The sequence below is a fragment of the Canis lupus genome, chromosome 9, assembly GCF_011100685.1.
Source record: "Canis lupus familiaris isolate Mischka breed German Shepherd chromosome 9, alternate assembly UU_Cfam_GSD_1.0, whole genome shotgun sequence".
NCBI classification, from domain to species: Eukaryota; Metazoa; Chordata; class Mammalia; order Carnivora; family Canidae; genus Canis; species Canis lupus.
Window position 1 is genome coordinate 23,577,542 of NC_049230.1, and position 12,607 is coordinate 23,590,148.

The 12,607-nt window shown below is 58.4% G+C and overlaps 1 protein-coding gene across 19 annotated transcripts in view; it reads left to right on the forward strand.

The window, feature by feature from the left end:
* Window positions 1-12,607, forward strand: part of SRCIN1 (SRC kinase signaling inhibitor 1) — a 69,609-nt gene that overhangs the window by 25,206 nt on the left and 31,796 nt on the right. For 7 of the 19 annotated variants that reach the window (XM_038547495.1, XM_038547494.1, XM_038547486.1 and 4 more), the window contains 3 exons: window positions 1,810-2,111; window positions 5,178-5,276; window positions 11,989-12,012. The exons of 1 other annotated variant lie outside the window; for it this stretch is intronic. In XM_038547495.1, coding sequence (XP_038403423.1) covers window positions 1,833-2,111; window positions 5,178-5,276; window positions 11,989-12,012 — 402 coding nt within the window. In that variant the 5' untranslated portion in view covers window positions 1,810-1,832. Of the gene's footprint in view, window positions 1-1,809; window positions 2,112-4,937; window positions 5,072-5,177; window positions 5,277-7,367; window positions 7,494-11,988; window positions 12,013-12,607 lie in introns of those variants that run through there. 11 more of the 19 variants (XM_038547491.1, XM_038547506.1, XM_038547487.1 and 8 more) reach the window with 10 other exon arrangements.

Consider the following 12,607-nt stretch of genomic DNA (forward strand, 5'->3'; position numbering starts at 1 on the left):
GCCAGGCTGGGGACAGGTGAGATAAACAGAGAGGAGCACCTAGTGCTGAGTGGTGTTGCCATTGTTCTGTCAATAGACATTTGTTGAGAAAGTGTGATGGGAGGGGATGGGGCTAACCTAATAGATATTGGGGTCAAATCTAGCCTCTACCACTCACTGTGGCTTTGGGCATGTCGTTGGACTTCTGTGACCTCGGCAGCCCCATCTCTGAAATGGGGCCACTGTGATAATCCCCCAAAAGGGGTGCTGAGAGGCTCATACATCATGATGATGGTGGCTCATCAGGCCTTTGGAAGCCATGGAATTTGTGTCTGTGGAAGTCATTCTTCCTTTAGTTTTGGTGGGAGGTGCTGGGGCCTCAAAGTCTCTGTCCCCCAGATCTACATGCTTCAGCCATAAAGCCTGGGGAGGAGTGTGTGTGTGTGTGTGTGTGCACATGCACACGCGTACTGGGGAAGGGGTGGCTTTTCCTGAAATGTGGCTGAATCTCTCCTTTCCTCCTGTGGAGCACAGGAGGTGAGTGAGGCCTGGCGGCAGGCCTAATGCACAATGGATGTGTGGAGGAAGGGGGCCGAGGTGGCTTGGTGCTGGACGGAATCTGGCTGGGTCCCAGGATCCCCAGCTTCCTCTTCTTTGCCCCAGGTGGCCCGGCGGCGAGTCAGCCCTTGTGTGGAGGTTCACATGTTTGCTGAAGCGCCTGACACCCCCAGACCTAGGTTACGCTTGGGGGTGTGGCTTTGAGACTAGTGGATTGTGGGGCTCGGGAGGTACGCCGGTGAGACTGCATTTGTCTCCTAGTGGGGAGACACCTGGCATCTGGTGAGGGTGGCACTCTGGAATCACTGTCCCCTGCTGGGGCTCTGTAAAGTCAGCTTTGAGGTTGGAGGACAGGAGACAGCAAGGCTGGGCCTGGTGAGGCCAGCAGCTCAGGGATGGTGGGCATATGGGAAAAGGATTCAGAATTCTGCATGGGGACCTCAACCCCCGGCCTTCTCTTTTTTTTTTCTGCTTCTGTACTGTCTTTTGTCCCCTGTGCATCCCTTAAAGGTCTTGAACTTGTGTGTGTGTATGTGTGTGTGTGTGTGTGTGTGTTGGGAGGGGAGACTGAAAAAAGGGAGGGTCCCAGGGGGAGGGCTTGAGCTGTTCTGTCTGCTTTCTTTCTCCTTTGAGTTTGTCCCAAATCTGTCTCTCTCTCACTGTCCTCTCTGTACCCAGCCTCCCCTGTCTGTCTGTCTGTCTCTGGGAAGGGAGGGAAAAGTGGGGGTCCCATGCCCCAGACCCTGGGCCTCCAAATCCTTCCACCATTACTCCTGCCCCCGGCATCTTAGTCCTGGCCCCTTTCCAAGCCAATCCCCTGCATTTAGGACAAGTGTGTCCTGGACATGCTAGTCTGAGGGAGGAGGTTAGCACGTACACACACACACACACACACACACACACACACACACCCCTCCTTAGAGGATGCTCCTGAAAGGAAGACTGAACTGGCTCCTTTCCACATCTTTCAGGAACCATCTAAAGGAAACTCCCCTTCCCTCACCTGTTCACACCAGCTCTAGGAAGGAGGAAGGGGACGCATGGCCAGAGATGTTCAGGACCCCTGCGTCCAACCCCTCCTTGGCCTCAAAAAACAGCACCCCCCTGCAGTCATTACCCTTCCAAACCCGCCCGGAAAAGAGCACAAAGTCGGACCCTGCTCTTGCAGGGGGCAGTCCCTGCCTCAGCCCCGCCCCCGCAGGGACCCTGGTGAGGGCTGGGCAGCCCCACCGGGCGCCCGGTGACCCCGCCGTGCCCTCTCCCCTCTCGCAGATCCGGAGCGGAGCAGCCCCCCTATGCTGTCTGCGGACGATGCCGAGTACCCGCGGGAGTACCGGACCCTGGGGGGCGGGGGCGGCGCGGGCAGCGGGGGCCGGCGCTTCTCCAACGTGGGGCTAGTGCACACGTCCGAGCGGCGGCACACGGTGATCGCCGCCCAGAGCCTGGAGGCGCTCAGCGGGCTCCAGAAGGCGGACGCCGACCGCAAGCGCGATGCCTTCATGGACCACCTGAAGAACAAGTACCCCCAGCACGCCCTGGCCCTGCGGGGTCAGCAGGACAGGATTCGAGAGCAGGTGAGTGGGGGGCTGGCTGTGGGCTGGGGAGGGGTCTGAGCCCGTGCTCCCCGCTGCCCGGCCCCCAGGCTCCTCCCTGTTCTGAGAGGCATCTGGGGAGGGAGCTAGAAGGAAGGAGGTGGAGGAAGGGACGGGCCGGTCTGGGAGTTGCCCTGGTTGGCCTTTTCTGGAGCCTGGGGAGGAAAGGGATGGGGGCTCAGCCTCCAAACCTTTGCCTGCGGTCCTGGAGTGGGGAGCGCTGGCAGAGACGCAGAGAGGCGGTTGGACTGGGCTGAAGCGGGGGAAGGTTGTCTTGGACGCCAAAGAAGTGGTGGGGAGGAAGAGGAAACAGTCTTGGGGACCAACTGTTAGGAGCCTGAAGGCCCGGCCCACCTGGAGTTGAGACTGGGGTGGCACCTCTAGATGTGGCCCCCTTGGGAGCCTCAGTAGGCTGGATCTGATGTGGCCCCAGCCCCTGCAAGAACAGAGCCCACAACTCCTGGGACTTTTGACCTCCTCCTTCCTTATTCCTTCCGCCCCAAGACTCGCTGTGTGACTTTGAGCTAGAGGCTGCCTTGGTTTCTCTCCTGCCATCAATAAGCCTTACAGAGGAGTCAGGGTCCTTGCTTCTGGACCAGAGCCTGCCTCCTTCTGTGTGGGGTAGGATGCTTCACTTGTAAACCTCTCCCAGATTCTTGGTTGCCTGGATGCACCTCTCCATCCAAGTATCACCTTCTTGTCTGTGGGAAAGTTCTCTCTTGGGACTAGCCTTCTGCCTACAGTATCACATTGGCGAGATGCCTTGATGGCTGCGGAGACCTAGGCCTTGTACACTCCAGGAGAAGCAGAGGAGGGGAGGGAGGTACATCCCATCCACACTGTTTCAGTAGGGACTGGGGGTGTCAGTCTTGCTCCGTCCCCCTTCTACGTGCTGCTGGGTGTGGCTGAGAAACGGGAAGGGTGTCCCCACTCCTATTGTCACAGAAGGGAACAAGGACACATTGGTGCCCCTCAAGTCACCTCCAGTTCTGTCTTGTCCTTTTCCAGCTTTAGGGTCCTCCTGGGAGCAGAGTTCTGGCTGGAATAAGGGAGACTTGCAGTTGGAAATATGGCCCTCACCCTCAGGGTGCCCCTCTCAGTGGGTTCCTTCTGGTGTGCTGGCTTGGGAGGAGGGGGCAGGGGCATTTGTGATCTGGAGGTGGGGGAAAGGATGGTTACACTTGAGTGGGAAGGGCACAGTCAGTAGAGGGTTTAGAGAAGGGGACACCAGGCAGGCAGGCCTGGTCAGGAAAGGCTTTCTACAGGAAGAGGTATCTAAATGAGGCTTAGAAGGATGAAAAGGGTGTGAATGGGCATCGAGGAAGAGCATGCTGCTTTAGGAGCTGGGAAGATGGGAAGTGAGCATGGTTCTGAGTCGGTCTGGGGATGGGTACAGAGACCCACCTGGCTGGTGCAGAAGGCTCAGGGCGGGAGGCAGTGGGAGATGTGGGGGCAGACTGGAAAAGTGGGGCCAGATGGTGGGAGCTAGGAGGGCTGTGGTTGTTTTTGGATGGTGAATAGGAGAGGACAAAAGGGGGACTGGAGGGAGGGGAAGGAGGCGGGGGAAGAGAATGTGTTAGGGAGGACTAAGGGAAAGGATGGGGAAGTTGAGCAAAGCTTATTTGCTGCCTGGAGGGAGGAGCCAAAGACAGAAAACCTGGGTAGCAGGGAGATGCGGTGCCCTGGGAGAAATAAGAGGGTGGGAGGGACACTTTGAGGGTGGGGGTGGGAGACAGCAATATGGGAGGTGAGTTGCAGAGCAGGGATGTCCATCAGGCGCGCCATAGGTACAGCCTGGGATTCTGAAGGGACCACAGCTTCAGCATGATGATCAAGGCAGAATGGCAGTGGGACTTGGGGCATAAGCCTGGCCACCAAGGCAGGATGGAGTCTGAGAGGGGAGAGGGCCATGAAAGTGGGGAGGAGGAGCCAGGAACATTCTCTCCATCTTGAGGAAGAAGAGAAAGGCCCAGCAGGAGGACCACTTGCACTTCAGAAGCTGTGGGGGCAGCGCTGGGGAGTGAGAAACAGCCATTAGGACTGGATGGGATCTGTGGGTCTGGAGGGTACCCCTCGTCTCTTGTGATGTGGCGAGGTCATGGTTCGTTTTAGGGGTTGAGGTGTTTGGAGGTGGTGAGAGAGCACGCCCTGGGACACAGATCTGTCTGGGAGTTTTGGCCATAAAACGATGAAGATAGAGGGGGTGATGGCCTCAAGGGGCAGCAGGCCCAAGAGGGAAGGTGGGGGTGTGTCTAAGGGCCTCAGACGTGTCTGGCAAATTCACTGGCACAGGGAGGCACTCAGCAAATACTCCTCTACTAGATGAGTCAAAGCACAGCAACTCACTCACAAATTCATTCCTTTGTTCATTCACTCATTCATTCCCCCCCGGTAGAGTGTGAGTGGGTAAGACCTACAGGCAGTTCTCTGGCCAAGGAGGGCCTGGCGCCTAAGGATAGTGCCAGCTGGGTGAATGTCAGCAGGATGAATGAAGATGAATGGATTTGGGGATGCCGAGGGGGGAGAGGGCTGTGGAGAAGAGGGAAATCAGGAGGTGATGGGTTTCAAGCCTTAGGTGTGGGGTGGCCCTGGGGTGGGAGATGGCAGGGAAGAAAGAGGTGCTGTTAGGACAGTGGCACATGGGGGTGAGGACCCCTGCGGAATGGTTCCGATCTCTGTGAGGTAGGAGATGACATCTTCAGTGCGGAGGGAGAGGAGCTGGAGGAGCCGACAGGTGAGGAACAGCTCCCGGGCAGAGCATCCCGGGAGGCAGTCAAGAACTGAAGAAAAGAAATTCAGGAGTATCTGATGGAGGAGGCCCTCTCCAGGGCTCAGGGACCTCCCAGTCAGGCAGAAGAGAAACAATAAGAAACAGACCAGGGGCTCTAGTTAGAGATCCACCCTCGAAAAGGGACTAGCCAGTGTTGCAGGGTCCCTCTGGGGTATGCCAAAGTTTGCCCCAGAAATGTCCCTCCCTGGCCCATCACAGTCTCCCAGCGGCTCCTGCCCGCTCCCCCTAATGGGGTGTCCCCCCCTTCGCACACACAGGTTGGCGGCTGGACCGTGGACCCCGTGTGCCTCCTCAGCTCCCTCTGCTCCCACCTCCATGGCGACTCCGCCCCCTCCGGGGCTGGCCAGCCGGCCCAGGTGAGTCATGCACAAGCCCCCATGCCCCCCAAACCCTGGCAGAGTTTGGCTTGGGGAACACTTTTTTTTTGGAGGGGGGATATCTAGGATTTTAATTTTGCATTCCTTTCTCTTATGTAGGACCCCCCCCCCCCCATTTCAGAGGACTCCTAAGCCCTGTACTCCCTCCTGATTGTCTAATTCTTGCCACTACCTCCCTAAAGGTTTGTCTTTGGGGAAGGAATTTTTGAAGGGGAATACTCAAGTTTTGAAAAAAAAATTTGGATTCTTTCCTCCTTTGAACAGGAGTATCCACCCTCATCCTATTGGTTTTCAGGAGACTCTTATGCTCTGTATCCCCCTGCAGACCACCTCACTCCCAGATCCCCCCCACCCTATCTTTCCATCTCTGAGTGGACCCAGCGTTTGTTCCCCTGAGGTCTCACCATCAGGAAGTTCTTCACAATGTTTCTCTATTACTTTTCTTGGTATGTTCAAGACTTAGTTTCCAATTTTTCAGAGGACTTTGGCATCTAGCCATTTGTTCTGAATTTGTTCCCTGATTCCTCGTCAAGCCTCAGTTTCCCTGGTGGGAAGACAGATCTCAGCTCAGACAGGGACACACTCAGGCAGGGCTTGGGCTTCCAGCTCAGGCCTGGATATTGCCATGGGGAGAAAAAGAGGCATCTGGGGCCCCAGCAGGGAGGAAGGGCCAGGGAGTCTGAGTTGCAGCCAGGGAGGGGGCAAGCCCTGAAGAGGGGGCCTTGGCTTGAGGGTGTTCAGTTGTAGGAGGCAGAGGAGACACAGAAAAGAGGAGTCCAAGGAGTAGAATGGGTACTGGCTTCATTTTCTCACATACCCTGCTGCCCCTGGGGACAGGTAGCAAGGCTTGACTTTTTCAAGAAGGATCAGAAGGATAGATGTGACAGCCTAGGAAAGGATGAGGCTCCCAAGCACGGACCGGACGTTTTAGCGGAGTGTAACTCAAGTCTGGCAACAGATTGGCACACTTGGCATCACCCACAAGGCATTCCGCCCACTTCCCTTCTTGGCTTTCAGCTCCATCTTGACTGAACTTTGGGGAACAAAGGTGTGTCTGCCCCCAAGGCTGGATGGCAAGTGGGACAGACTTGTCCTAAGTGGCCAAGTGCAAGTAGAGACCAAAAAGGGGGCTGGGACAGGAATGGTGATGGGGCAGTGGACAGGTGCGATGCGCCTGGGACATACAGAGGCCCTCTCCAGATGACATGTCTTGGCACTAGATATGGTTGGGGTGATGGAGAGGCGTGAGGCTGAACTTGGTGAGGTCAGTTGTCCTAGGTCATGGGGCTCTAGGCCTGTCTGCATCTGGGATTTGCTCTGATGGAGGAAATTCCATCAGAGTTTGAGGAGATCCTGACCCCAGGGCTTTGTGATTACAGAGGAAAGCGGACGTTCATAGGATCTTGTCATCACTTGCTGCTTGGTACTCATCACACCTCCATGGCTGAGTCTGAGGCTCCTTTATGTAAAGTGTAGGATCAGAGATGGTCAGCAAATGCCAGAGTTGCACAGCAGAGCAGGGTCAGAGGCCATCGGGGAAGCTCAGGCGTCCTAGGCCTCCCAGACTTAGCTGGGGATTGAGTCACAGGACAGCTGAGGAGGGGAGCAGTGCACCCTGACACCCTGATGGGGAGAGGCCATGATCTCGGAGGGTGACAGGTCGGGAGGCAGGACACACTCCCCCACCCCCCACCCCCCACCCCTTGGCCAGACCTTTGGGAGTGGGAGGCTGAAGAGGGCCCTGGGAGAGGACCAGAGCCTAGACTCCGAGCCGCAGCCCCTCCCCCGCTTCCACCAGGCTGCCTAACCTCCCTCCCTCCTTCTGCAACCCGAGTCCCGGGCGGCCGGCCGGCGTATCGGGTGACCGCGGCGACGCAGCCACCAGCCTCCGCCGATCCTCGGCGGGGCTGCGCCGGCGGGGCCGCGCCGGGGGAGGGGGCCGGGGAGAGGATGTGCTCGGCGGCGCGCCGCGCCGCGCCAGGTGGAGTCGCGGTTACCGGGGCGACCGGGGCCCGGGCCGGCTCGGCGGCGGCGGCTCTCGCATTGCAGCAAAGGGCACCGGCGGCGGCGGCGGAGGCTGCGGAGGCGGCCGGGGGCGGGGAGAGCCCGGGCGGGTGGGAGTAGGGGGCCGCCCTCCCTCCCGCGCCTGACGCGGACCTGGGCCTGGGGGCCCCGCGCGTACACCTGTGGCCGCAGGTAAGGAGGAGCGGCTGCGGGGGCCGGGGCCGCCGCGGGGTTCCGCGGGCGGTGGGGCACGGGGATGGGGGCGGCCCCGCGGCTCCGAGGGGCGGTCCGGGGGTGGGAGGCGGGCAGGCCGTTGCGGTTCCCAGTCCCCAGAAACGCCCCCACCCCTCCCCCACCGTGTTCGCCGCCTTCCGCGTGGGCCGGCCCCCCCACCCCAAAATGCGGCTGGCGCCCTCTCCCCCAATCTCGGAAAGTCATGACCTTCCTGGGGTGCGCCCTTGCCCCCGGCGCCGCGCAGGTCCCGCAGTGCCGCCCCCCTCCACGCGCTCTGCACCGGGGAGGGGGAGGAGATGAGGGTGCCGTGGGGGGAGGGTCGTGCATGTGCGGGGTGGTGGGAGGCTGGCCACGCGGGGGCACGTTAGATAGCCCCAGGCTGAGGGGCGCCTGTTTACGTGGACGCGTGTTCGCAGGAGTTGAGAGGTGGGTGTGTGCGCCGGTGCACGCGGAGCCTAGGGATAAGGAGCCAGAGGTGCGACCTATTTGGTTGTCCTCCCTCCCAGGAGGTTGCGTCGTCGTCTGGGCTCGAGGTCAAGGAGGGGTCACGCCACTCACCTAGCCTACAGGGGGGATGCCTGCCTGAAGAGGAAGGGAGAGACCCGGGAAGCAGGACCGGGGCTGACTGGGCTTGGGCTCCCGGGGGTGGGGGGTGAGGGGCTAGGCCCCGCGCCTCCCAGGGCTCGTGCCTGGGAGGGGGTTGGAAGGATCAGCTGCAGGGAGAGAGAAGAACCCCACTAAGGGCACTGAGGTGAGGAAGGGCAGGGGTTAACTCCTCAGCCCCCAGAGGGAAGAAGCTATTTCCTCTTCTCACCGAGGAGTTGGAGGACTCCCTGGCCTCGCTTTCTTGGGTCTCTGGGAAGCTCCCCTCCCTCATTTCTGAAAGCCTTGTCCCTAGAGTGAATGGTTGGCTTCCAAGCCTAATCCTTTAGAACACCTCTCATTTTGCTCCCTGCTCCTGTAAGACTCTTTCCTACAAGTGATCGCCCTCCGCAAGGGCTCTCCCACTCAAACCTTTCTTTTTTCCACCTTCTCACTGTCCTCTGGGAAGGGGAGACCACTCCCTGAGTATGGGGGAGGGGGAGAGTTTCTGTCTGGTATGGGAGAGCTTTGCTGGGGAAGAGAGGCCAACTTGGGCTCTTCTTGTCTTTTGCCCTCCTTCCAGGGGGTTTTTGGTGCTAGGAAACTCCCGGGGAAAAGGCCTAGAAGGCTGAGCGGCGCTGGGTGCCAGGAGATGGCGGGAGTGATGCCAGAGGAGCGTATTCAGAGACATCCCCCTCCTCCTATGGGCTGGTCCTATTTCCTTCGCCTTCATTCATGGTCAAATATTTGTTGAGGGCCTACTACATACCAGGCATTGTGTTAGGTACACAGGAGGACCAGACTACTAGGAAAAGGGTGAGGAGGTTGGATGGGGAGAACCTCACCTTAGCCAATGGGGTGCTAAGAGCTCCTCCTCTGCTCTCAGTGACCCAAGGCCGTCCCTTGGGTTTAACACCCTGGAAAGAGACAGCAACAGAGGACAGACAGCATTCCTAATGACTTCTCCCCAGTTGTCTCCCCCCATCCCCCCAAAGACACTGAGTTGCCAGGAGACCATGTGTCTTATCCTAGTGGGGCCAACATAAAGGAGGATCTTTCCTCCCACTTTCCAGAGAGGCCAGAGGGGCTAGGATCTACTCAGTGTGCTCTACGGGCCAGGGCCTAAAGTCTCAGAAGTCTGATCTCAGCCTTACCATGAGTTTGCCAAGCACAAGTGCAGCAACTCTTCCGTTGTTACCCTCTAGTGGGGCTTTCTGGCTTTCTTGTGGCACTGATGCTACGCGGTCCTCTCTCCTGTCCCCAGCTAGTGACCCCTCCCTTCCAGGTCTAACTGCTCCATGGATGTGCCCAGTCTTGGGAGTCTGAGGCAGGCCCGTGTGGCTGTGGCCAGGCCCCAGTGGTGCAAGGTGGCTTCGACATACTGAGTCTGATGTGTTGGCACTGGGGGCTGGGTCTGGGTGGGGACATTTTCTGTCTCTTGGATCAGGAGTTAACCTACCTAACCCATGATGTCTGGGGTGTCATAAGCCTGGGACGGTGGCCGAGGTGGCCAGAGGCTCTGTGACCTGGCTAGTTGTGGGAGGAGGGATTTTCTCTTTGTACATGTATATACTGTGTGGGTACTGTTTTACGTGTTTCTGCAGCTGAGGTGTGTGTGTGCGTACATGTGTGAATGGTATCCATGTCTCTGTGTGTTTCTGTGATTCTGGGGGAGGCTAGAGTGCAGGTGAATGGTACTGGTGCCTCTGTGTTTCTGTGAGTGGAGTTGAGTGTATGTGAGCAAGTCAGGGTCTGGTGGGAGGGATGCATGTTTGTGTCTGTGTGGGGCTGGTCTCTGTATGAAAATCTTTGTCTCCAAGTTTCTGGGGTTGTTTCTGAACAACAATGGAGGCTTCTCTCCAAGTGCTTGTGTCCCTTTGTGAGTGTGTTTTTGTTGCTCTGGGTGTATCTCTGGCGATGTCCTTAGCTGAGGATGTCTGAGAGTCTGTGCTCAGCTCGGCGGCATGGGGTCTGTGTGTTTTGGGCACGGTGGGTGGCCTGTGTGTACACTGCGTAATGGTGGTGGTAGATGAGGGACAGTGGCCTTCTCTGCAGAGCCGTCCATCACTGCCGGGGCTGCAGACACGACTCTTATCATAAACCTTCCCATGCCCTCTGCCTGGCTCTGTCTGCCCCCAACGTGTCCACTCCCTCTGCCACCCCTCCCTTCCCATGGCCGCAGGCAGACATTCCAGCCTCTTGCCTCTCCTCCCCTCAGCACCTGTGGGCATCCCCTGGCACCCATGGGAACGGCATGTGTCCATAGATTGTTCTAGGCCTTGACCGGAGCACAGACTTTCAGTCCCCTTCCCTTGCTTGGCACAAGTCTATCTTCTTGGAGCCAATGCTGGGGAAAGAGGTGGGAATGTAGCTCAGATGGGGATGGCCCTGGTGAGTGAACCTCTTCATCCCAGCCCAAGCCTGGCATCACCCCCACCCTAAAGCTCTAACTCAGGTAAAGCCTCCATCCCAGCTGTGCCCTTCAACTCAGCCCCTGTCCAACTGCTCTCTGCCTCTGAAAGGCATTCAGGTGGCACAGGATGCCCCTCTGTGATGTCCTTCCCCTATCAGGGACCCTCATTGTCCCTCTTCTCTGCTTGTGGCTCTGAGGCCTGGGAATTTTGTCTGCTTGTGCCAGGCACCCCAGTGCCAGGCCATCTGCTGCCTCTGTCTTCCTGCTGAGGCTGGCACCGGTCAGCAGGGTGCCTTCAGCTTTGCCAAGAACCAGTCCATCCTCTGGGCCTCCTTCCTTGTCCTTAGCCATCTGGAAGGGCCTTCTGGTCTCTAGGGAAGACAGGGTGACCCTAGGTTATTGTGAATGAGGAGGAACCTCAGGTGCCCTACTCTAGGGGTACAAGGAGTCTTCCTCTTTCGTCTATCTGGCTACAGGACGTTGCCCACACTCCCAGTCGCTACAGCTCCCCTTGTTCCTCATGGCATCGCATTCATTGCCCAGTACTGTGAAGTGACTGGTAGCTGTCCACTTGGCTCTGTAATCCCGGCCCATCATGGTACACAGGCCTCCCTGCCCTGGCCTTGGCCCCTAGCCTCCCTCATCCCCTCTCTCCCTCCCATTTTGACCCCCCTGGACTCCTGCAATGACCTCACTGGAGCTTCGCTCAGATGCTTTCTGCCTGTCCACCTTGTCAAGTCCAAATCGAAGCCCACCCAGCTGGCCTCAGTCCCTCTTCGCGGCTCAATCCGCTACCTTCCCAGAGCCTGCAGCCCAGCCAGACTGGCCTGGTGACTCTTCCCTCAACACAATCTCTGCCTGCCTGCCCCTGGGCACTTGCCGCACTGTCCCCTCTGCTCAGTGCACCCTGCCCCTGGGCACTTGCCGCACTGTCCCCTCTGCTCAGTGCACCCTGCCCCTGGGCACTTGCCGCACTGTCCCCTCTGCTCAGTGCACCTTTCCTCTCAATCTCCAGCTGCTCAGTTTTCAAGACCCAGCCCAGATGTCACCTTTTCTGGGAAGTTTCCCCTGGCCCGTCACAACCAGATGCCCCTTCTCTGACCCCACAGCTCCGATTCATCTCTGCCCGTGTCTCATGGGTTCCCCATATCATGGCCTTTGGCACCTTTCCTACCTGTAACTCTCTGAGTTACCATGACTAGAATGTGTGGCTTGTGAACATCTGGAATGGCTCTCCCTTGTCCCCACCAGTGAGCCTGGAGCCCACTCAGGTCTCGCCTGGGTCTCAGTAGAGGATGGGATGTACCAGACACTGCTTCCTTCCTGCTCCTGGGAGGGCGGAGGGCCCTCCTCCCAGGGCTGAGTGCTGAGCTCAGAGGGTCTCTAACCCATTTCTGCCCCTTCTCTCCCCTTGTGGCCCCCTCCCTGCATAACCATGTCTTCTCTTATTTCCATCAGCAGCCAAACTACTGGAGTTTCAAGGTCAGTGCGTGTGCTTCTGCTTCCGTGACCACTGCATGTGCCCTCCTGCCCCTGGCCCTCCCTGCACATGCTTTGCACAGGGGTGTGCGTCTGCACGGGACCTTCTGGTGTGGGTGGTGGGCTTTGGGGCTGCAGGCTGTGGCTGCTGCTTTTGAGAGAGTCTGGGCTTGCCTGCCAGGGGCTCGAGGATCCAGAGTGGGAGTTTGGGCCACCTCTGCTGGGGATCTGGGCTGGAGTACTTAGGCTTTCCCAGACTGGGAGGGGCATTTTGGAATGAGAGAGGCTGCCTCACATTTACTCCCACCTGGAGACACTGCTGGCTCCAAGGTAGGGACCTGGATCCCATGATCTGGTGGAGGGCCCTCTTCTCTGAATTCAGCCTTCATCTGCCAGGGAGGTCTTGTGACTATGATGGGCCCCTCATCCCCTTCTTACTTTGGCCCTTTGGTGAGCTGGTCAGTGCCAGGCAAGAGACTCACAGCCTTGAACCCCAAACCTGTTGCCCACATGGAAGGCTGAGCTCAGGAATGAGTGCCTTCCTGCCTCCCCTGGACAGTTTGGGCTGTCCACAGCCGGAAAGCTCTCTCCTCTTCTT